Genomic DNA, 23,368 nt, shown 5'->3' with positions numbered 1-23,368 from the left:
TGTATGGCTTAAAACGGGCTCCAAGGCAGTGGTATCTAAAATTTGACAAGTTTATGTCTGAACAAGGTTATACTAGATGTCACTCTGATCATTGTGTTTATCTAAAAAAGCAAAATGATGGCAGCTATATTATATTGTTATTGTATGTGGATGACATGCTTGTTGCGGGGTCTAACATGCAGGAAATAAATGTTCTCAAAAGAAAATTGGAAAATTCATTTGCAATGAAGGATTTGGGAGCTGCAAAACAAATTCTTGGTATGAGAATAACTAGAGATAGGAAAAATTGCAAATTAACATTGTCTCAGAATGAGTACATATAAAAGGTGTTGAAAAGATTTAATATGCACAATGCAAAACCAGTGAGTACACATTTTGCTAGCCATTTCAAACTTAGTAAGGAAATGTGCCCAAAGACCCAAGAAGACATGGATTATATGTCTAAAGTTCCATATGCATCAGTAGTTGGAAGCTTAATGTATGCAATGGTCTGCACAAGGCCTAATATTGCACATGCAGTGGGAGTTGTAAGCAGGTACATGAACAATCCAGGAAAGGAACATTGGATGGCAGTGAAATGGATTCTCAGATATTTGAAAGGTACCGCAAATCAAGCATTATGCTTTGGTGGTTCAAACATTTCTCTACAGGGATATGTTGATGCAGACATGGGAGGTGACAGAGATAACAGGAGGAGCACTACAGGATATATATTTACTGTAGGTGGAACAGCTGTCAGTTGGGTTTCAAAAATCCAAATTGTTGTTGCACATTCAACAACAAAAGTAGAGTATGTTGCTGCTACAGAGGCTAGTAAAGAAATGATTTGGTTACAAAGGTTTATGGGTGAATTGGGTAAGGAGCATGATATGGGTACGTTATACAGTGATAGCCAAAGTGCCATTCATCTTGCAAAGAACTCAACATTTCATTCAAGGACTAAACACATACAACTCAAGTACCATTTCATACGATTAGTGTTGGAAGATGGAGAGTTGAAGCTGGAAAAGATACACACTAGCCAGAATCCTACAGATATGCTAACAAAAGTTTTAACCAGGGAGAAACTGAGAATATGCTTAGTTTCAATTGGTCTTCAAGGATGAAAATGAAGATGAGAAATAGTAAGGTCAAAAGAGGAGTCATTTTCAAGCAAATGAAGCAGCGATGGAGTTGCTACAATCATTCTCCAAGTGGGAGATTGTTGTGTGTGGAGCATGATTGTTCAGAGGTCTTTGTTTCAGCCGGATGTATACCCCAGGAAGTTTGTACACCCCTCCACGCGGGGGGTGTAGGGGGGACTTGTCCCCCCTACGGGGGTCTGGGGGAGCCGATCCCCCCCGGCTGGGGGGTTCGGGGGCCAGCGGTCCCCCGGCGGGGGGTCACGGGTAGCGCCCCCGAAGCTAAAAATAGATGTAAAATTTCCTTGTAAAAGTATAGTAATTTCTAGTCAATCTAGGCCGTTCATTAGGTGGATGATCTGATGGTAGAACTCATGTTTAGTTTAAGGTTTTTTTCCCTAGAAGGCAACCCCTCTCTTTGTATGAGGCCATTGTATTGAGTCTGTGCAATATATGTGTATTCTCCGAGCGAGAAGTAGAGACGTGAGACTGTGAGAGAAAACAGGGATATTACAGCGGATTTGTTGTAGGTTGTGTCTCTTCATTTTGCTAGATAATAAAAAGAAAGGGCTGGCTATACAGAGTGGACGTAGCCCAAACTGGGTGAACCACGTATATCTGTGTCTCTCTTGTTTATGTGTTGTCTGTGTTTATATTTCTGTAATATTTTATGTGTTCCACTGCTCCGTAATATATAATTTTCTAACATAAAAAGTATAGGTTATGCTCATGTTATCACCAACAATTTGAATCATGCCCCTATTGATGTCACATCAATACTCCCTCTTACTGATAGAGGATTTCTCCACAAGTCCAGCTTTTCTATCAAGTATACAAACTTTTCCTGAGCCATAGGTTTTGTGAGAATGTCATTTGTCTTCTCATTTGTGAGGATATATTGGAGCCCCATTGCTCCCTTCTGCATCATATCATGAATGAAGTGGTACTTAATACCAATATGCTTCAACTTATCATGAAACACTAGGTTTTATGTCACCTTCACACAACTTTGATTTTCATAGAACAACACAGCCTATTGTAACATCTGGTCAAACAATCCAGAGAGTAGCTTACAAAGCCATACTCCCTCACAACATGCCAAAAAAGTTGCAGTATACTTTGCTTCTACAGTGCTGAGTGTGAAATATTTTTGCTTCCTACTCATCCAGGATATCATGGCAAAGCCTAAACTGAAACATACGCCAAATGTACTCTCCTGGTCATTTTCACTCCCTGACTCATCAGAGTCTATATATCCCTACAGTTGTATCTCACCACTCTAATCATATCTCAAATAGTGGTCAACAATACCACGCAAATACCTCTATATATGTTTTTTTGTGATCCAATGCTCATGTCTCGGTTCCATCTCGAATGGACTCAAGATGTTCACTACAAAGCAAATGTCTAGCCCAGTATTCACCAAATACATCAATGATCTAATCAACTTATGTTACATGGATGGATCCACCAGGTTAGATTCAAGATCTCTTAGCTTTCTCAAATTCGTCACCATAATAATTGTTATGGACTTGCATTCCATCATGCCAAACTTCTTAAGGGTCTTGATAACATATTTTCCTTGCCCAAGAAGGATTTCACTAGATTTATGCTAAAATTCCAATCCCAAATAGTAGTGCATCAAGCCAAGATCCTCCATGTAAAATTCAAAGGTGAATTCCCTCTTATAATGAACAATAAGATGATGTACACTTTTCGGGAACAAAGCATCAACATATAGTAGCAGCATCACTAGTTCACCCTTCACAACCTTGATAAATATTTGGATCAGAAGCACTCTTTGAGAGACCAAGTCTCATCAAATATCCATCAATTCTTGAATACCAATCTCTTGGAGCTTGCTTGAGTCCATACAAGTACTTTTTTAGTCTACACACATGAGATTATCTATCATGAACCTCAAAATCTTGAGGTTTCTCTAGGTACACATCTTCCTCAATCACATCATTGAGGAAAGTGGTCTTCACATCTATTTGATGTAATTTCCATCCCATAAATGAATTAAGATAAATAATAGATCTAATTGTGGTGTACCTAGCAATTGGTGCAAAGGCTTCACCATAATATTCTCCCTCTTTCTAGGAGAACTCTCTAGCCACGAATCTTGCCTTGTATTTTTCAATACTCCCATTAGTTGCATGATTTATCTTATATAGACACTTGAAGGTTACCATAGGCTTTCCTTCAGGTCTGGGAACAATCTCCCAGACATTTTTCCTCAAAATATATTGGTATTCTTCCATCATCGCATCTTTCCACACTTGCTAAATGGTTGCTTCCTAGAAGTTGGAAGGTTTGGAATCAATCAACTTAGGCATTAAACTTGCATAACTATAATACCTCTTAGGTCTCCTAGATTCCCTTAAGGTTCCTCGTGGAGTCACGTGTCCTTTTGCATCCTGCAAAGTAGATTTGATCCAAGCTAGTCTTTTATTTTTATTTTTTGGAACAACCACAAGACCCATCAGTTCACAAGGCCCTTATAGCATTTCTTCATGGTCTTCAAAATGAGTTTCAGATGTAGGATGACCTAGAACCTCTTCTTTGGGAACCACATGCTTCTTCTATTCATCTTCAGCGTTCGAGCATTCTTATTTGGATTTTCAATAAGTAGAATCTTCATCAAAATCCATGTCCTTGCTTACTTCAACTTGTCGTTACCCTCGAATATATATTTTGTAGGTGTTTTATGACCCATTATACCTAACAAATATCCCCTTCTTTCCATAAGGCTCTAACTTGTTTCTCTTATCCTTGGGTACATGTATGAAAATTGGACAACCAATGATTCTCGTATGATCAACATGTGGTTTTTAACTGGTGAATGCTTCTTCAGGGATCGTGTTTTCCAGAATTTGATGACGACTTCTATTCAGAATGTCAATAGTTGTCTTGGTTCCTTCTCCCCACAAGAACATTGGTACATCTTGATCATGTATCATTTCCTTCATAGACTCTTCGATAGATCTGTTATTTCTTTCAACCACTCCATTATGTTGAGGATTATAGGGAACTATCAGCGCCCTCTTAATCCCAACTTGCTTATCGAAGGCAATGAGTTCCTTGGAGGTGTACTCTCCTCCATTATCTAATTGCAGGATCTTCATTCTCTTCCTTGTTTGGTTTTACACTTCAAATTTGAATTCTTGGAACATTACGAAAACTTCATATTTTAACTTCATAGGATGGATCCAAGTCTTGCGAGAGAATTCATCGATAAAGGATACATAGTATAGAGAGCCTCTACAAGATATTTCATCGACATAGGACTACACATATCATAGTGGACTAGATTCAAAATATCTTTGGACCTATGTTAACTACTTGGAAATGTTTTATTAACCTTCTTTCCAAGAGCACATCCTTTCACACACCTTTATGATCCATCTGCAAATATGGTACACCTGAAACAATCAGCTTCAAAGTTGGCAAGGCTCTATAATAAAGGTGTGCATATCTTCTATGCCATAACTCACTAGGATTAATATCATTATGCACTAAATCTTGCAAAAATTTCCCCAATAGTTTATACATTATTCCTTCACAAATTCCAATAACCCTAGCAAAGCTTATACTAGAGCCCTTGTCCCATACAAGGACTTTCCCGTCAATGAAGGCATCTCCTCTATCTTCTAAACATGAAATTGAAACCAAATTCATTTTCAAACTTGGAACATAGAGTATGTTTCTCAAGTGAATTATTTCACCCGTTACCAGTTGAATAGATGTTGTGGCAATTCCTTTGGCTGCATAGTTGTTTTTGTCTCCAAGCTCCACTTTTTGTGTAAATCTTCTGTCCATCAAACTTGTAATATGATCATGCTCACATATGTAGAAATGTCAAGAAATTTTCTACTGCTAATGAATTTGAACTGAAAACAAGAGACACAAATGCCTTCTTCTATTTTCCAAAAAGAAAAACACACGATAGAAACACATGCAACCATCAAAACACAAGGAACACAGTGATTTTAAACGGGAACCCTACTGGGAAAAACCCCTCTACTGCTTTTCATTAATTCATATGAGAATATGGATTAATTGGAATGATTGCTTCGCGCATGAAGCACACCCTGCACTGCAATTCTAATCTCTTTCTCTCTAACCTGCTCTGGCCAACACTTAGCCAAAATAGGCCTCAACCTTCCTCCCATTTCCTTGCGAAATCCTTGAGGAAACTATCCCCCTAAAAAATAGGAGAATTCCATATTTCCTTGCACAAATCGTGAAGTAATTAATCACTTGCTCCAATGCAAAACCTATACACTCAACTAGTATACAATTGACAATCACAATGTGCCTTTTCCTCCACCTCAACTAGGAAATTTAAATATTATGCATGACTAGGGATATTTTTAGTAAATTGATCAGTTAACTAAGAGATTGATGAGTTAAAAATTGTTAAAACTACTCAATTGAGCTCCTACTGACTCTATTCATGACTAGAGCTCAGATAACTGAGTTTCACTATCTATAACTCCACTAGATTACTAGATCATAGCAATCAACTCATGCACAACTCTACTTCTTTCCCACAAACTCAAATTGACTTACTTAACTAAGTGACTTGGCCATGTCACTTTTGTTAACTACAACTCAAGTCATCATGCTGATTTGGAAATTTGAATTTCTCCATTCGACTAAGGCACAAGTCAAATGAATATTTTTCTTGCTCCAATTTAACACTCCCAAGGGTTCTACATCATCCCTATACTACTCCTGTGGAACTCAAATTTTCCTCTTGACAATGCCTTTATCAAAATATCTGCATCTTTCTCCTCTGTGGGAATGTACTGTAACATCATGACTCTCCTATGCACACAATCTCTCAAATGATGGTACCTGATATCAATTTTCTTGGACTTTTCATGAAATACTAGATTTTTAGAGAGTTTGATACAAATCTGATTGTCACAGCAAATCACAGTAGGATACATCTCCTAACTGAAGAGACCAACAAGAATTTTCCTCATCCAAATGGCCTCGCATGTTGCTTGACTAGTAGCCATATACTCAGCCTTTTCTGAGTTGATTTCTATAGATCTTTGTTACCTGCTATTCTAGGAAATAATTGTTGACCCAACACTGAAGATAGCTCCTAAAGTGCTCTTCCTATCTGATGGAATCCCTACCCAATCTACATCTGTGAAGCCTTTAAGCTTCATACCATGAGTCCTCTTATATTATAACCCAAAATTTGTTGTGCCTCTGAGGTATCTAAGCACATGTTTTGCTGCTTTCCAGTGAAGCTTGGTAGGATTCACCATAAATTGACACAGTTGATTAACTACAAAACATATGTCAAGCCTTGTGTTCACCAGATACATCAAGGACCCCACTAGTTGTCTGTAAATGGTGGCATCTACTACCTCTCTTATACAAGCATCCTCCTTCCTCCAGTTGGTTGCTAGAGGAGTGTCCATAGGCTTGCAATCTTGCATATGGAATCTTTGAATTATTTCAGATTTATACTTCCCCTTACCCACCAAAAACTCTCCATCTCCTTACCACACCTCCAAATCAAGGAAGTAATGTATCAAACCCATTTCCTTCATCTTGAACTCTCTTGCAAGGTTCTCCTTGCAATAATGGATCAACTTCTTAGCACCTGTCAGTATTAAGTCATCTGCATATAGGACTAGGATAAGAAAGTTTCCATCTACCACAATGTAGTAGAGATTGGCATATGCTTCACTGTTAGTGAAGCCAAGTCCACTCAGATAGGAGTCTATGCAAGTGTACGAATCGTGGGGTTATTGCTTGAGACCAAAAAGAGATCTCTTGAATCTAAACACATGTGTATTCCCTGTCAAATGTCTCAAACCCCTCTGGATGCTCTATGCAAATCTCTTCCTCAACAACTCCATTGAGGAAGGTAGTCTTCATATCCATTTGGTGGATCTTCCACCCAACTACGCAACTAATGATAGAATGGTTCTAATGGAGTAATCTTTCCACAGGGGAAAATGTCTCCTCATAATCAACTCCCTCTACCTATGAGAATCCTTTGGCCACAAATATGGCCTTTTACTTTTCGATACTGCCATCGGTTGCATGTCTCACTTTGTATATCCATCTGGAACCAATGACTAACGTGTTCTCTAGTCTTGACACCACCTCCCATACATTGTTCTTTATGATGGAGTCATATTCCTCCACCATGGCATTTACCCACACTGGTTGGGACACTGCCTCCTCAAATGAAGAAGGCTCATAATCAATGAATTATGTCATGAGTGCCATATAAGTGGTATATATGTTCGGTGATGTCCTCTTCCTGCACAAGGATGTATGAGCTCCCACATGCTCTTGTGCATCTTTCACCAACCTATCAGCCTCTATGGTTCTCTTCCTCCCTTCTCTGGAAGATTATGGTTTTAAAGCGGGTTCCTCCACTCTGCCTACTCTTTGCTCCTCCACATGTGGCTACTCCACAACATCTTGAGGTTCCTCCTTTGGAGCTAAAAGCTACTCCTCTGGTGGAATACCCAACTCTCACTCTAGGGAACTTCTCATAGCCTTCTCCTCATCAAATTTGACATCTCTCTTCATCATTGTCATCCTGAGTGAGGGAAAATACACTTGATAGTTATTAGGTGTCTCTATGTCATCCTGAGTGAGGGAAAATACACTTGATAGTTATTAGGTGTCTCTATGTATACTACAAATATCCCCATCTCAACTGTAGGCTCCAAATTTTTCCTATTATCCTTGGAGACATGAAAATAGATTGTATCTCCAAAAATTCGAAAAAGAGAGACATCTAGCTTCCTCCCAGAGAAAGCCTCTTCGGGTGTGATCATGCCAAGTATTTTGTGAGAGCTCTCGTTCTTCAAATAAATTGTTGTATTACAAGATTCTTCCCACAAGGATAATGGTAATCCTTGATCATGCAACATTGCCCTTGCAAGTCCTAAAATGCTTTTATTTTTCCTCTCTTCCACCCCATTTTATTGTGGAGTGCAATTAGTTCTCTTCTCATACCATCCTTGGCACAAAATTATTTGAAGGCATTACACACAGATTCCCCTCCATTATCACTTCTTGGGGATTTAATTTTCTATCCAGTCTCATTTTTAATTAATGCTTTGAATTCAACAAATTTTGAAAACACTTCATCTTTCTTCTTTATAAAATAGATCCAACACTTGTGGGAAAAGTCATCTATGAAAATTACATAGTACTTTTTCTTTTCAACTGAGACTCCAGAAAATGGTCTGCACGTATCTAAGTGAACTCGCTCCAAGATGGCTCCAACTCTGGTATCTCGACCCTAGAAGGATGATTTCACATATCTTCCAAGGGTGCATTTTGGAAGTCCTATGGTGATCTGATGCATTCTTTTCAAAGCTCCATGGTGTAGGTGACCCATGCGCCTATGTCAGAGTTCTCCAACATCTCGACTCTAAACATGTTTTTCTTTGCTTCTCAATGCAGCGCATGCATCCACCTCCAGCTTGTAGATATTTTTCACTCTAAAACCATTTTTTTACTTTTCTAGTAGCAACATGCTTCATTAAATATTTCATTTTACTGAACACCACATCATATCTAATATCCTCCAATAAATCTACAAAAATCAATTTTTTCTTTAGATCGAGCACATACATTATATTTTTCAAGTGAAGATGGGAGCCTAACTGCCTCTTAAAGCTGACAGTACAAATTCCATTGGTACTATATCTCCCATCATCTCCAAGTTCCGTGTGTAATTGTATTTCCTTCTTTTCCAAGTTGTTGAAGAACTCCTTACTTCCTGTCATATGAAATGAAGCACCAAAATTCTAGTACCATACATTACCTCATACTATACTTGTCATGCATGCAATGAGGGTGAAATCCCACTTGAATTATGATGTGAGAGAATCACCTCCTAATCCTCCTGCAGGCTTCTTCCCAGATTTCTTGTGTGGACACTTGGTTGCATAGTGTCCATATTCATGATAGTAAAAACATTTAATTCTGTTGAGGTCTTTCTTATTTCTCTGGTTCTAGCTAGATTCTACATTGCCTTAGGTCTTCTTGCCCTTGCCTTTATTTCTCTTGCCTGCCAAGGAAAAAATTTCCTCCTCCTCGGCTCTGGATGTGACACCATCTCTAGTGTTTCTTCTGATCTCCTCTTGCACCAAATTAGACCAAAGTCTCTCCTAATTTGGTAGCTTGTCTCTTCCATTAACTAAATCCTGGTAATTTTTCCAGGATTTCAAAAGGAAAAGGAGTGTTAAGCTCACAATTTCAGATGATGGCACATGATCTCCTACTCCTCCAATTTATCTCGAACTTGAATGAATCTGGATAGGTATTGAGGAATGGTTTCATATTTCTGCATTTGAATGCTCCTAATTTTATCTCTCAATTCCAATTTCCTAGCATCATTGTTGCTATGAAATAGATCTGTGAGAGTTTTCCACATTGCAAAAGGATTCTCCTTGTTATGTGAGTTCAAAACCGCATGATTTGTAACACCCTCCTTAATAATCCTCCTGGATTTTGTTATGTCTTTCTTCCACTAAGAAAGTGCTTGTGTATCTGATGTTGTTGGTTTTGGAATATCAGTTTTTGTGTATTTCCATATTCCATTGTCACCCAAGATAACTTCCAACATGTCTTCCCAGGCACAAAAATTTGAGGTGCCCTCCAATGCATACTCAAGCCTCAATCCTAAAAGACATTTTTCCTGCACTAAAGAGAATCTGCACCAAAAAAATTACAATTCAAAATTTCTTGGTGAGATGATCTGGAAAAAGGGTTTTATGTATCCTTCTGTAGCTCTGATACCATGTAGAAATCTCAATAAAATTTATACTGCTAATGAATTCGAATTGAAAACAAGAGACACAAATTTCTTGTACTATTCTGTGGAAAGGAAAACACACATTAGAAACACATGCAATAACATGCAACCATAAAAACACAAGTAACATAGTGATTTTACAGGGGGGAACCCAACTAGGAAAAACCTCTCCGCTAGTTTTCATTAATTCAAATGAGAATTTGAATTAATTATAATGACTGCTGCACACATGAATCACACCCTACACTACAATTATGGTCTACTACTCTCTAACCTGCTCTGACCAACACTTAGCCAAAATAGGCCTCATCCTTCCTCATATTTCCTTGTGCAATCCTTGAGGAAATTAGCCCCCTAAAAAATAGGATAATTCCCTATTTATTTGAGCAAGAATTGATCACCTACTCCAATGCAAAACTTGTACACTCAACTAGTATAAAATTGACAATTACAATGTGCCTTTTCCTCATCCTCAACTAATCTGATTAAGAATATTAGTTTGATGTGCTAAGATCTTCCTCAAATTAAAAACAAAATGTTATTCATGTGCTTAAGGATTCATGTGTTTTTCAAGTGAAAAATGAGTTTTTATGTTAATTTTATGAGCAATTTTAACATAAATAAGATACTAAACAGAAGAATAAAAATGTACATAACATCACAACAAGAACATGATGAAGGAGTTCACCCCTCCTAGGCTACGTCTCCTTGGTCTAGCTTCCAATGGCTTGGGCCTCTCTATTATGCTCAAAATGTGTAAAAATATGTGTTTACAATGCTCAAATGCTTCTGAAACCTACTCCAATGAGTCTAGAATGTCCAAAAATGGCTACCTAGCCACTTTTTGCACCTAATTTGGTTGAAAACTAGAGAATTTATGACCCCTCCTAGTTTTCTCACTATTCACTCTACATTTCCCCAAAATTCGGTAACAAACCCGCAAATTTGCTGAAATTCCGCTCTCAAAGTGAAAAATTCCCCGATTTTTTGGCGGATTTATAGGACCAATAATTGGCCCAATAAATCCCACCAGTGGTTAAATGAATTGTCCATGTCATGGTCACATGGCGTGGTTTCTCTGGCGGTTAGGAGTTGGCAGTAATGGTTAAGCTAGCGGTCACGCCAGCATTCACATGCGGCAAAGTTCCCAGCGGCTAGGCTGGCGATCAGTTGACAGCAATCGACAGTGGCAATTAAATTAACTGTCGATGTGGTGTGGTGACATGGGGGGCACTTAATTCACCTAACCCCCTAAATTTTGCGGCATATCTGTTAAATATAAATGCACCCACCATATGGTTAAGACCCATGGTGTAGGCGATGTGGTAAGGCATTGCGTTGTGTGTTGGGAGATGCAGTTTTGAATATTTTGGCCTCCGCTCAGTCGTTGAACCCACTTTTAGTGGCCTCCCGGGCTGCCACGTGGTGGCCTCCAGCTGGGCCATGTGTCAGCCTGTGGTTGGCCACTGTTCCAACCAATAAAAAATGCACAAATTCTAACCAATACTAAGGTGCCACTTGGCACGACCCGATTCGCTGAGAAAACTTTGACCCATTCAATCTGCCACATAACCTGCCCAGTCAGCGCCATGTTAGCAGTACGGTTTATTGACTAGGTTGTCCATTTTTTTTTAAAATTCACTTGTTTGATAAAGTGAGAAGAACTCATTTCTGAAGTCATACGAAGTCCATTTCACATGAAACGAGTTGTGTTGGATTCACGATGATGAGCATTACGTGGTCGTTCAGGATCCACACCATTCTGCAACTTTTTTTGTTTTGGATAATTTTGAGCACCTAACCATTCCTCCCCACTGGAAGCCTTTTGGACCCCAGAATATCACTTTCAGTTGTTCAACAGGTGAGGGTATAGTTCCCTCACCTTTCCAATCTCTATCCATTTGGCTTTTGAAGGATTTGTTCCCTTGAACCCCACTCAAAGATAGTCGACACTTTCTCTTTTTGATCTCCTTGTTCTTCTGTCAAGTATAGTGTCTTGTTGAAGCTCATCAAGGAATTCTAGAGAGAAGTCTTCAATGGATGGAATTTGAATATTCTCTCCTTGATCTTCAATCAAAGGAGGCTCATACAACCTTAAGTTCTCAACATTAACAACAACATAAATTTGCATATATGGAGGCAAATCCAACCTGAAGGCATTGTTACCAATCTTGTCCAAAATTCTGAATGGACCATATCTAATTGGTTTTAGCTTTTTACCTTCTCCTTGAAGCCTCTCCTTGCTAATGTGAAGCCAAACTTCATCACCAACTTGGAACTTGTGATCTACACGATGCTTGTCATGCCTTTCTTTGTAATTTCCTTGGCTCTTTTCAAGTTGTTCTACAAATTGGATTTGTTCAATGAACTTTCTTGCTTTGTCTATGTCACAATGACCATCAATAGCAACATCTTTGCCAAAAATGAAATCCAAAGGATATTTAGGCAAGCATCCCAAACATGCCTCTAATGGTGATGTTTGAGTTGAAGAGTGCTTGGCCTGGTTTTAAGCATTCTGAATATAGTGCAATTGTTCATCCCATAACTTAGGATACTTTTTGAAATACCCATGAAGAAGATGTATCATTGTTCTGTTCACCAACTCTATTTTACCATCTATTTGTGGATGAAAAGTTTTACTCTTTTTGAACTTGGTGTCCATGAATCCCCACAAGCTTGACCAAAAATCCCAACAAATCGAGAATCTCGATCACTAACAATGGATGTAGGCAATCCAAAATGCACTAATACATTTTGAAAGAATTACTAAGCAATCTGTTCAGATGTAACTTGCTTTTTACATGGCATCAAAATACACATTTTGTTGAACCTATCCACAAATACATACACATAATCGTGACCTCTTTTTGACAATGGTAGACCTCCTACAAAATACATAGAAACACTATCCCACAGTCATGAAGGAACCAGAAGTGGTGCGTACAATTCTAACTTCCTATTACTAGGCTTACTGACTGCACATAATGAACATCCTTTAATAAAACGTGACACACTTTCAAGCATATGAGGCCAATAAAAACACCTCTATAGATGTCCCACCGTCTTACTTACACCAAAATGACCAGTAATAAGAGAAGTATGTGCTTCTCTTATGATGTTAACTCTTTCTCCTTGTGGAATACAAATCTTGCCAAGATGGTACAACAAGTTATCATGCAAATGATAATCCAATTCCTCTACTTGATTACCTTGACTCAAGCTTGCATAAACATCTTGAAAGTCATTATCTAATGCATATTGCTCAATATAACTTTCATGCAAAACAGAATTATGCTTGATTAAAGTAGTTGCACTAACAATAGGCCTAGAAAGCATATCAGCAATTTTATTGTAGATACCTTTCTTATACCTGATTACCAAGTGGAATTTTTGAAGAAAACCCATCCATCGGAAGTGCCTTTATTGTTGCAACTTTGATTGAGATTGCAAGTATTGCAATGGTTGATGATTAGTGTGAATGATTGTTTCCTTACCCATCTAGTAGTGTTTCCACTTTTTCACACTTTGGACCAATGCATACAATTCCTTGTCATATGTAGGATACTTAACCACTGCACCATTAAAAGTTTCCAAATGAAAACAAATAGGATTACCATGTTGCATGAGGAATGCACCCATGGCGTAGTCACTAACATCAGTCTAAATCTCAAATGATTGTCTGAAGTGTGGAAGTGCAAGTACAGGAGCTGAACTGATCTTTTCCCTCAATTCATCAAGGGCCCTTTGTTGTTTACCTCCACACTGAAAAACCTTTTTCACACTTGTCAATGCATGCAAAGGAGTTGCTATAGAAGAAAAGTTAGCAATTAAGTTCCTCTAGTATTGGGTTGCTCCAAAAAACTTCTTACCTCGGTAACTGTCTTGGGCCTTGGCCAATTCAAAACAACATCAACCTTGGAGGGATCTATTTTCAACTCACCTCCTTCAACAATATGACCCAAGTAAACTAAGGAAGTTTTTTCCACACTCACACTTCGACATCTTAAGATACAATTGTTCTTTCTTCCAATCATCAAGTACTTTTCTTACATGCATGCCATGTTCATCATGAGATTTACTAAAAATTAATAATTCATCTAAGTATACTATAACAAACTCATCAAGAAATGGCCTTAACACGTCATTCATCACACGCATGAATGTAGCAGGAGCATTACATAAACCAAAAGGCATAACTAGCCATTCAAACAAACCTTGTTTTGTTTTGAATGTTTTCTTCCAAATGTCTCCTTCGGCTATTCTAATTTGATGGTAGCCACTCCTTAAGTCCAACTTAGTAAAATATTGTGCATATTTCAATTTATGAAGTAAATCATCTATTCTAGGCAGTGGGTAGCAGTTCTTTACCATAATTTTGTTCAATGCACAAAAGTCCACACACATGTGCCATGTTCCATACTTCTTTGGCACCAATACAATAGGTGAATCGCATGGCGAGGAAGATGGCCTGATGATTCCTTTATCCAACAACTCTTGAATTTTGTTCTTAATTTCTGCACTTTCCATCACTGACATCCTGTACATGACAATGTTAGGAACAGGACAATCTTGCTACAACTATATCTCATGTTGGATTCCTCTCTTGGGAGGTAATCCCTTTGGTTCCTGAAACATCTCATCATATTGGTTAACTACATCAACCAATTCATATTTCAATTTTGAATCACAACCTTTAAAAGCTTCATTATCAACATCATTCTTGGGTTTGATCATTAGTAGCACAAAATTCTTGCTTGAATTCATTAGTCTTTTCATCTGCCCCACATTAACAAGTGAAAGATTTAGTTTCTTGCTATAAGCTCTCACAATATATTCTACTCCATGTTTAAACAAAAGGTATTTGTTTTCATGTCTATGGAAGATAACTTTTCTGTCATAGAGGTATGGGCTACCCAAAACTATGCCACATATTTCTAATGGCACAACATCAAGCTCCACTTCATCTATGAAATTTGTAGTAATGGCGAATTTCAGTTTATACTTGCTAGTAACCTGCAATTGTGCACTGTCACACACACATCCAAGTGGATATGGTTTATTATGTGGAATGGTTTCCATGTTTAAACTTTTGACAATGTTTTCAGAGATAAGATTGGCTTGAGAGCCATTGTCAAAAAGTGTATCAATCTTGCTATGTTTTGAGATCACCCTTATGTGAAAAAGTTTTATCCTCTTCTTTTCATTTGGAGTTTCATTATGTAAATTTGAAGTACTAATGCTAGCAATGGATTATTTTCGTTTTATACCCATGGCTGTAATTTTAGCTTCATCGCCCAAATTGGATCCCAAATCATGTTGAGTGGTTGCAGTTGTCTTTTGTTTTCCCTTGTTGTTCATTTTTTTTGGTTTCATTTCGGGATAAAGCTTCCAACAATGATCTTCATCGTGACCCTCTTTGGAACAATGTTTGCATGTTAATTTATCTCCTTCCTTCTTGATAGATAATTTTTTCTTTCCCTTCCCTTTGAAACCCTTTTCTTTTCCTTTACTCTTAAATGGCTTTTTACTACCTTCTTCTGGAGTGTTTTTCCCTCTTGCTTCAAGATGAGTGGCTTGCACACACACATCATCTAGATTATTGGGATTAAATATTAAGATAGTATGCCTAAGGTAACTATGTAAACCCCCTATGTACTTTAGCAACATGTCTTGTGATTGTAAATCTACACCTAACATTAAAGACCTTTTTCTAAATTCTTGGGTGTAATCTTACACATTTTGACCTTTAAGTTGTCTAAAGTTTTGCCAATTCATGATGGATTTTTGCATGTAAGCTAGAGGGTAGATTTTTCCTTCAATTGCAGCAATGAAATCAAACCAAGAAATTGATATCTTACCATTTTTTATTATCTCCTCTTGTGTCTTTGATTCCCACCATACTAGTGATGCACCCTCCATTCTCAAGGAAGCTAATTGAATCTTTATGTCATCCTCTTGAATGTTTTGAATTTTTCAATAGACCTCTAATTGACGAATCCAATTATCAAGCTTATTTACGTTAACTTCACCATTATACATGGGCAACTCAAATTTAACATCAAGTTTTAGTAAGGGTGATTTACCAGTTCCTTTTGAGGTATGTTGATGAGTATGAGTAAGGGTTGTGTTAGTGGAAGAAGGTGAAGATACCTGTGAAGAATAAGATGAAGAAGATGGTGGAGAGGGTGGAGGTTTACCTCAATTTCCATTACCTCCTTTTCCATTGCCTCCATTTCCATTACCTCCTCTTGAAGAACCTTCTCCTTTGGGAGGTTTGGAGCTTTCACCCTGTAGCCTGGTATTCCTCTCTTCATAGAGGACCTTTACCATCTCTATCATATCAAAGAAAGCCTTCCTAAAGACCTTCTCATCCTTTGTCATGTTTGTAGGTTCTCCTTCATGAGACATGATCTTTGGAGTCTCAACTACAACTTGAGGATGAACTGGTGTTGGAGATTGTGACAACCTTGCCCTCCTTCCACTTGACCCAACTTTAGGGCTTCCAACCAGCTTCCCTTCTCCTCTTTTGAGTTTTAACCTTGTAAGCATGACAGAAACTTGCAAATATTTAAATCCTTCTTTCAAAAAGAAAACCTAGTTCTCTGATACCAAAATGATTTGATTAATAATATTAGTTTTTTGTGCTAAGATCCTCCTCAGATTGATCACGGCGAGACTGAGCTCTGGCGATCGCTGCAGCGCATGACCTAGACCCTCCGACTTCGCTCCCGCGCCCCTGCGCCTGGCAGCGCGGCTGCTAGGCCCGCTTCCATCCCCTGCTGGCCTCCCCATCTCCGATCCTGGGCCTTCTGCCCTTCCCCATCGCATGCTCACATGGCAGAAATGGATCCCCCGCCTCAGGATCCAGAAGACTTCGAGAAGCTGTTTGCCTCCCTTATTCCTGAGAGCGCAGCCGGGAAAATCCGTCCAACAGCCTCCAAGTTCATCAAGAAGCTAGACGAAATACCAGAAGTAGCTCTACCTCCCTCCCTTCCAAGGAGAGCAGCAATTTCCTTAGCAGAAAGAGGCCTGGTCGGCCAGTTCACGGGACTGTGGCCCTCCCCAAGATCAGTCCAGAGATGGGTCGAGAGAAACTGGAACTCGATGGTGCAAGGGAAAATAGCAATCAGGTTTTGTGGCAGAGGATTTTACACCTTTCTTTTCGAATCAACGGAAGACAGGAATCTCATCTTCAGGAACGGCCCCTATTTCATGGACTCCCGGGGTCTCTATTTAAACAGATGGACGCCAGACTTTGATCCAGAAATGGATGTCCCCAATGCTGTTCCCGTCTGGGTTCGACTGCCCCACTTGCCGCTTCACTGCTGGGGGGATGAGTCCGTCAAAGCCATAGGGAACGCAGTTGGCAAATATATTGACAGATCAGAACCGAAAGAAAACATGCATGCATGCGCGAGGATATGTGTCGAAGTAGATCTGGGGAAAGGCCTGCCGGAAGCAATCAAACTTAAAGTTGATCAATGGACGCACATTCAGCAAGTGGACTACGAGCAACTACCCTTCAAGTGCAAGGTATGTCATGAATATGGGCACTTCGCTAATAGATGTAGCAAATCTAAAACAAATGTTCCTGAAGGCAATGTAGAAACCCCCGAGGGAGTCTAGGAGCACGTCAAAAAAGAAAAAATCACACCCTCCTTCAGGCCCAAGCTTAAAGGATCCCCCTGAAAACTCCTCCCATCCTTCCCATCCCTACGGCTCCGGCCCTTCTTTTCCCTCCTCCTCTAACCCCTTTGAAACCCTGTCCACGGAAGACCCCCCTTCCCCCCCCCTTCCCCCCGAGGGATAGTTATCTCTGCCCCTGAAACCCTCCCCCAGACCTCTCCTCCCCCAACAGTGGAAAGAATCTTAACCAGAAACAAATCAAAGGAAAACAACCCCTCCACAGATCCCCCCAGAAAAGTTGGAAGGAAGTCTAACAAAGAGATTAGAGATGAAAACACTGCAAAAGAAATGGCCACCGGAATGTAGCAACCAATGGATACATTCCTAGACAAAACAAAAGGAAGCGGAGAAAAAATGAAAGAGAAAAGCGGGGCAAAAACCAAGCATGGTAAATGATGATTTTGGTCTCCTGGAATTGTAGGGGGATGGGCTCCTCCCTAAAAACAGATGCAGTCCGGGACCTACTCAAATCTGAACTTCCAGACCTTCTCCTACTACAGGAGACCAAAATCACAGAACAAGAATTTCAATGTCATATAAAAAAAAAGCAAAAGATACGCAGGTATAGCAATAAGTGCAGCTGGAGCCTCAGGAGGCATAGGAACACTATGGGATAAAAGCAAATGGGATCTCAAAGAGCAAAAGTCTTATAGCTGGTGGGCCAGAACAGACATACAAAATAAAGCCTCAAAAGAGGAATACTCAATATACAACATAGACGCCCCTAACCATTATAGGGACAAAGCTGCATGCTGGGATTCAATAACTTCAGACCTCATGACAGTTCAAGGAAGGAACATTTTCCTTGGAGGTGACCTAAACCTTATAAGGAATGCAGATGAGAAATTGGGAGGAAACTACTATGCTGACCCTTCAAGAGACTCTCTAGAAGCAATAATCCAAACCCATAACCTAGTGGATATCCCTCCGCACAACGGGAGATTCACCTGGAGCAATAAGAGGACTGGCAATAACAACATAAAGGAGCGACTAGACCGAATTCTCGTTCAGGACAGAACAGTGGCAAGATTTTCAAATATCCAAAGCAAAATCATCCATGGTTTCATTTCAGATCATAAACCTGTGGCCTTGATTGTAGATAAAGGGAAGAACCTAGGGCCTCTCCCCTTCAAATACAACAAGGCATGGGACAGCAAAGAAGAATTTCGAAATCTGATTAAGGAGCAGTGGGCAAAAGAAGTAATAGGATCACCCCATTATATCTGGGAGGCTAAGATTAAATCACTCAGGACTGTTATTAAATGCTGGGCAAAAAACCATGCCGCTGAGGAAAATAAAAAAAGAACGGACCTCCAAGCACAGCTGGAACAATGGAGCCAGGAAAAGGAGCGAATTCAATACACTGAGGAAGATCAGGCCAAAGAGAATGAAATATATAAAGAACTGTATAAACAGAATAGGATGGAAGAAGAAGAACAGAGACAAAAGTCTCGCTGCCTCTGGCTCAAAGCAGGCGACAAAAATACTTCCTTCTTCCATAACAGCCTAAAACTCAGGAGGGCAGGGAATCATATTGAGAAAATCTTGATGGATGGAAGAGAGCTCAGGGATCAAGAGGAAATAAAAGAAGCTGCCTCTAGACACTTCTGCGCCCTCCTAACCGCAGACAATCAGCCCATCGATAATGCGGAATTCCTCAGCCTAATCGAAAACAAAATCTCAGCGGACCAAAACAACGAGCTGGATCAAGAGGTCACGACAGAGGAAATTGAGGGGTCGGTTTTCAGCATGGCACAGGACAAGGCACCGGGCCCGGACGGGTTCACAGTGGCATTCTACAGGAACCATTGGGATATTATCAAGAAAGACTTCATTAGAATGGTAAAGAACTTCTTCTCAAAATGCAAAATGGGGAACAGCATCAAATCTTCTCACCTAGCCCTTATCCCCAAGGATCCCAACCCTCAATCCTTTGATAGATTCCGCCCAATCTCTCTGTGTAATGTCTCCTATAAAATTATCACCAAAATCCTAGCCAATAGGCTAAAAAAGCTCCTCCCCTCCCTCATCTCTGAGAACCAAGGAGGCTTCGTCCCCAGAAGACAAATCTCAGACAACGTCATCCTTATTCAGGAGGCAATCCACAGCAGTATAAACAGAAAGGAAAAGGGTATGATTATTAAGCTAGACATGGCTAATGCATTTGATAGAGTAAGTCATCAATTCCTCAAGGCAACCCTTGAGAAATTTGGGATTTCCAGCACCTTCATCAGCAGGATTATGGAATGTATCTCACTCCCCTGGACAGCCCCTCTGATTAATGGCAGGCCAAGCAACTACTTCAGAAGCTCAAGGGGTCTGAGACAAGGCTGCCCGCTCTCCCCATTCCTCTACATTATTATGGCCGAAACGTTAAGTATACACCTGGAAAATCTACGCAGGCAAAAAGAAATCACAGGTATCAGCATAGTGCGTGGAATCAAGGGGATAAACCATTCCCTCTTCGCCGATGACACCCTCCTAATTGGAGGAGCTTCCAGTCTCATGGCAAGAAGGTTCAAGCAAACGTTAGATCTCTTTCTTCTAGTGTCTGGAGGAAAGCTAAATAACAATAAGTGCAAGATGTACACCTGGAACGTTCCCAGGCAGATTATTCAGAGAATCTCCTCAATCTTGGACATCCTTGCCCAAATGAACTGGAGTCATTTCATGTATCTGGGATTGCCTCTTGCAAAGGAATCGGTCAAAATTGAAATCTGGGCGAACCTAATAGAAAAGCTGAGAGGGAAACTTCAGAGTTGGGGTGTGTCCTGGCTCAACCTGGCCGGAAGAACAATTCTCATAAAAGCTATCCTCTCAGCCCTCCCCATATATCAGTTTGCAACCACTCTCGCCTCGGCTAGTATTCACAAACACATGGAATTAATCATCAGGAGCTTCTTGTGGCAGGGAGGAAGGCAGGACTCCAAAAAATTCAGCCTTGTAAAATGGGACCAGGTTATTTTACCTTTCGAAAAAGGAGGGCTAGGAATAAGAATCCCAAGGCTAGCCAACATGGCTGTGGGTTTCAAGCTGATCTGGAGAATCCTCAACGAAAAAGGTGCCTGGTGGACTGAAGCAATCAAAAGAAAATACCTGAACGGCCCCAACTCCAATATCCTTTCAGAATCTATTGTTGATAGACAGTGTACCCCAGTCTGGAAACTCATAAAAAAAACTCTCCCCCACTTCAAAGATTACATCTCAAGAGCTCCGGGCAGTGGAAAAGACATCAACATTTGGACTGACCGCATAATGGGCACTGAAGCAAGGGAAACTTCCCCAAATCTCAGACCGCTGCAATTGTGGATGGAAGGTAAAAATCTTAAGACTCTATTTGACATCTCCTCTTGGGAGCAAAACAAGTGGCTGGGCTGGAAGTATCTCCCCCTCCCAAACAACCTAAGGGACCCGTGGGTCGACCTCAAGCTATCTCTCTCAGGGGCAGCTCCTCTCAACAGTACATCCGAGGACAAGTATGTCTGGGACCCCAATGGAGGAATCTACACAGTCAAAGAAGGATACAAAATCCTTCAAAATGCCACAGCAATCAATAATTGGCCTCTCCACAAAGTGGCTTGGAATCCGGAATGTATCCCAAAGATCAAATTTTTCAATTGGACGCTCCTCAAAAGCAAAATCCTCACAGCAGAAAACCTAAGGAAGAAAGGCATCCTCGGTCCTTCAATATGCTGCCTGTGTAGAGCTGCTGAAGAAAGCATCAATCATCTTTTCCTAGAATGCTCCTTCGCCCGAAACTGCTGGAAGCTCATTATTAGCCCGTTAAGAACAGGTGAATTGCCCACTCAAATCAACCTCCTCCAAAAAAATTGGGGGAACAGCTATCCTTACCCCAAGAAAAACAAAACCCTTGCCAAAAGACTGTGGAATAGTATCCCTCCTACCCTCTGTTGGCAAATCTGGAATGCCCGAAACAAAAGCATCTTTAACAATGAAAAGGCCAGCATCTCAAGCACTCTTGCAAAAACAATTGCTCTCATCTCGGAGACCATCAGCGCTAATGGAATAGCTCATTCAGATCAAGAATCCGGAAACCCAGTGGAAACAGAATGGATGGGAAAATTCAATTACGAAACAAGGAACTTCAAAGCAGCTAACACGGGTCAGAAAAAGATTGATTGGAAGCTAAGAGGTTCTAATGAGGAAATCAGAGAATGGATCCAAAACCAAAAGAGGCCCTCTCTCCAGTTCGATGGGGCCTCAAAAAATAATCCGGGTCAGGCAGGCGCAGGAGGAGTCATCAAAGATCACCAAGGCAAGAATATAGTAACTTATGAGTGGGGATTGGGCATGATGTCCAACAACAGGGCCGAGGCCTATATTCTTCTCCTGGGAACCTCCATTCTGAAGAACCTTGGGCTACAAAATCCGCTCATAATAGGAGACTCAGCCATTATTATAGCTGCCATGGTTTCGGGGAAGGATTTCAAGCAAGCTGCACTGAACAACATGAAAGCCAGGATCAACGACAACATAAGAGATCTAAATGGAGCCACTTTTAAACATGTGCTAAGGAGCAGCAACAGAGAGGCTGACGAACAGGCCAACAAGGCAACCACTAGACAGGTCGGCCAAGTCAAAGAAAATGATCAACACTATGACAAAGCCATTCCTTAAAAAAATTTGTGCACCTCCCAATCCTCAGACTCTGAGCCACCTCAGACTCCATCTCTCTCGAACTACGCCAATCCCCAAATCGCTTCACCTTCTATCAAATCTCCTCGACTGCACCATTCCGTCCCTCCTCTTTCAGAACCGCCCCCCTGTGAACGTTCAGGTCACCTCTCTCAGCCTCGACTTAGTGTCATATCCGCACCTTGCCGCCAACCTTAGGCTCTGCTCAGACGGCAATCATTCCAATATCTTCATCGCGTGCAGTAAAATCTCCATCTGGCCTCATAGTCACTTCAGGACCCGATTTGATCATCACTGGACCTCCCGCTCAAGCTGCCTCTCTCCCTCTATTTATAGCAGAATACCCCCCCCCCCCCCCCCCCCCCCCCCGCAATTCCATCTTTCTCTGTCTCGTTGGGCATTGCTGGTGCCTTCTCCCTGCACAGTCATTATCTTGAAGACGGGCGCAACCACCTGGAGATCGGATCTCGTCCTCCATCAGCGGTATACTCACGCATTTTTTATCTCAGTGTTTCGTTTTATACTAACAATCTGGTTGTTTGGCTGTGTCAGCACTTTCCCCTCCCCTCATACGCTCCCTCGTCTCCCTGCTCCTCTCATCTGGCCCCAGTCCTGCTCTCCTCCTCCCTGTCTCTTCCCTTCATCACCTCCTCCCCCAAAAATCGTCCCTCCCTGCACCACTAGCCCATTCGTTCCCTCCCCAAGATTGAAGAAATGGAGGACCAGCAGCACCAGCAGGGAGCTCAGGAGCCTGCTCCAAATCCCCTCGAAAATGTCATTACAAACAGTGAATGCACACTTTGCAAAGTGCACACCTTTATGATAGGTAGATTCATTAAGCACTTCAATGATCTCAAAGATGACTATCAGGCGGATAGCAGAGCCAAAAGGAAGAAGCTGGAGAAATATAAAGCCGAGATCGAGGCCCTGAAGGACAGATGCACCCATCTAGAGGAAGCCATTGCCCATATCAGGAATCTCACCCAAAGTATGCATGCGGAAGCCTCAACCAGAGCTAGTGCAAGGAAGGAATCCCTACCGGATGACTCTGTTAACCAGAAGAACACCTAAGACTCATGAATTGCAAATT

The 23,368-nt window shown here is 40.6% G+C and overlaps 1 protein-coding gene across 1 annotated transcript; it reads left to right on the top strand.

Moving 5' to 3' along the window:
• The first annotated feature begins 16,770 nt into the window (after positions 1 to 16,770).
• Positions 16,771 to 22,260, top strand: LOC149263769 (uncharacterized). Its single transcript, XM_089390387.1, has 2 exons — positions 16,771 to 17,302; positions 18,185 to 22,260. The coding sequence occupies exons 1-2, from the start codon at positions 16,771 to 16,773 to the stop codon at positions 22,258 to 22,260; spliced, it is 4,608 nt and encodes a 1,535-aa protein (XP_089246513.1).
• Positions 22,261 to 23,368: the final 1,108 nt, after the last annotated feature.

This window comes from Pinus tabuliformis, chromosome 6 (genome assembly GCF_031772625.1).
Source record: "Pinus tabuliformis cultivar Carrire ecotype Pingquan chromosome 6, CPIR1, whole genome shotgun sequence".
Classification (NCBI taxonomy): Eukaryota; Viridiplantae; Streptophyta; class Pinopsida; order Pinales; family Pinaceae; genus Pinus; species Pinus tabuliformis.
Note: the sequence above shows the minus strand (reverse complement) of the source record. Positions and strands in the feature narration are given on the sequence as shown.

What these genes read in the sequence shown, in the direction of transcription:
- LOC149263769 (XM_089390387.1), top strand. Translation starts at nt 16,771, where the DNA reads ATGGCAGAAATGGATCCCCCGCCTCAGGATCCAGAAGACTTCGAGAAG. An exon ending in AGCCATAGGGAACGCAGTTG is followed by an intron (nt 17,303 to 18,184) that starts GCAAATATATTG and finishes AAAGATACGCAG; the next exon opens with GTATAGCAATAAGTGCAGCT.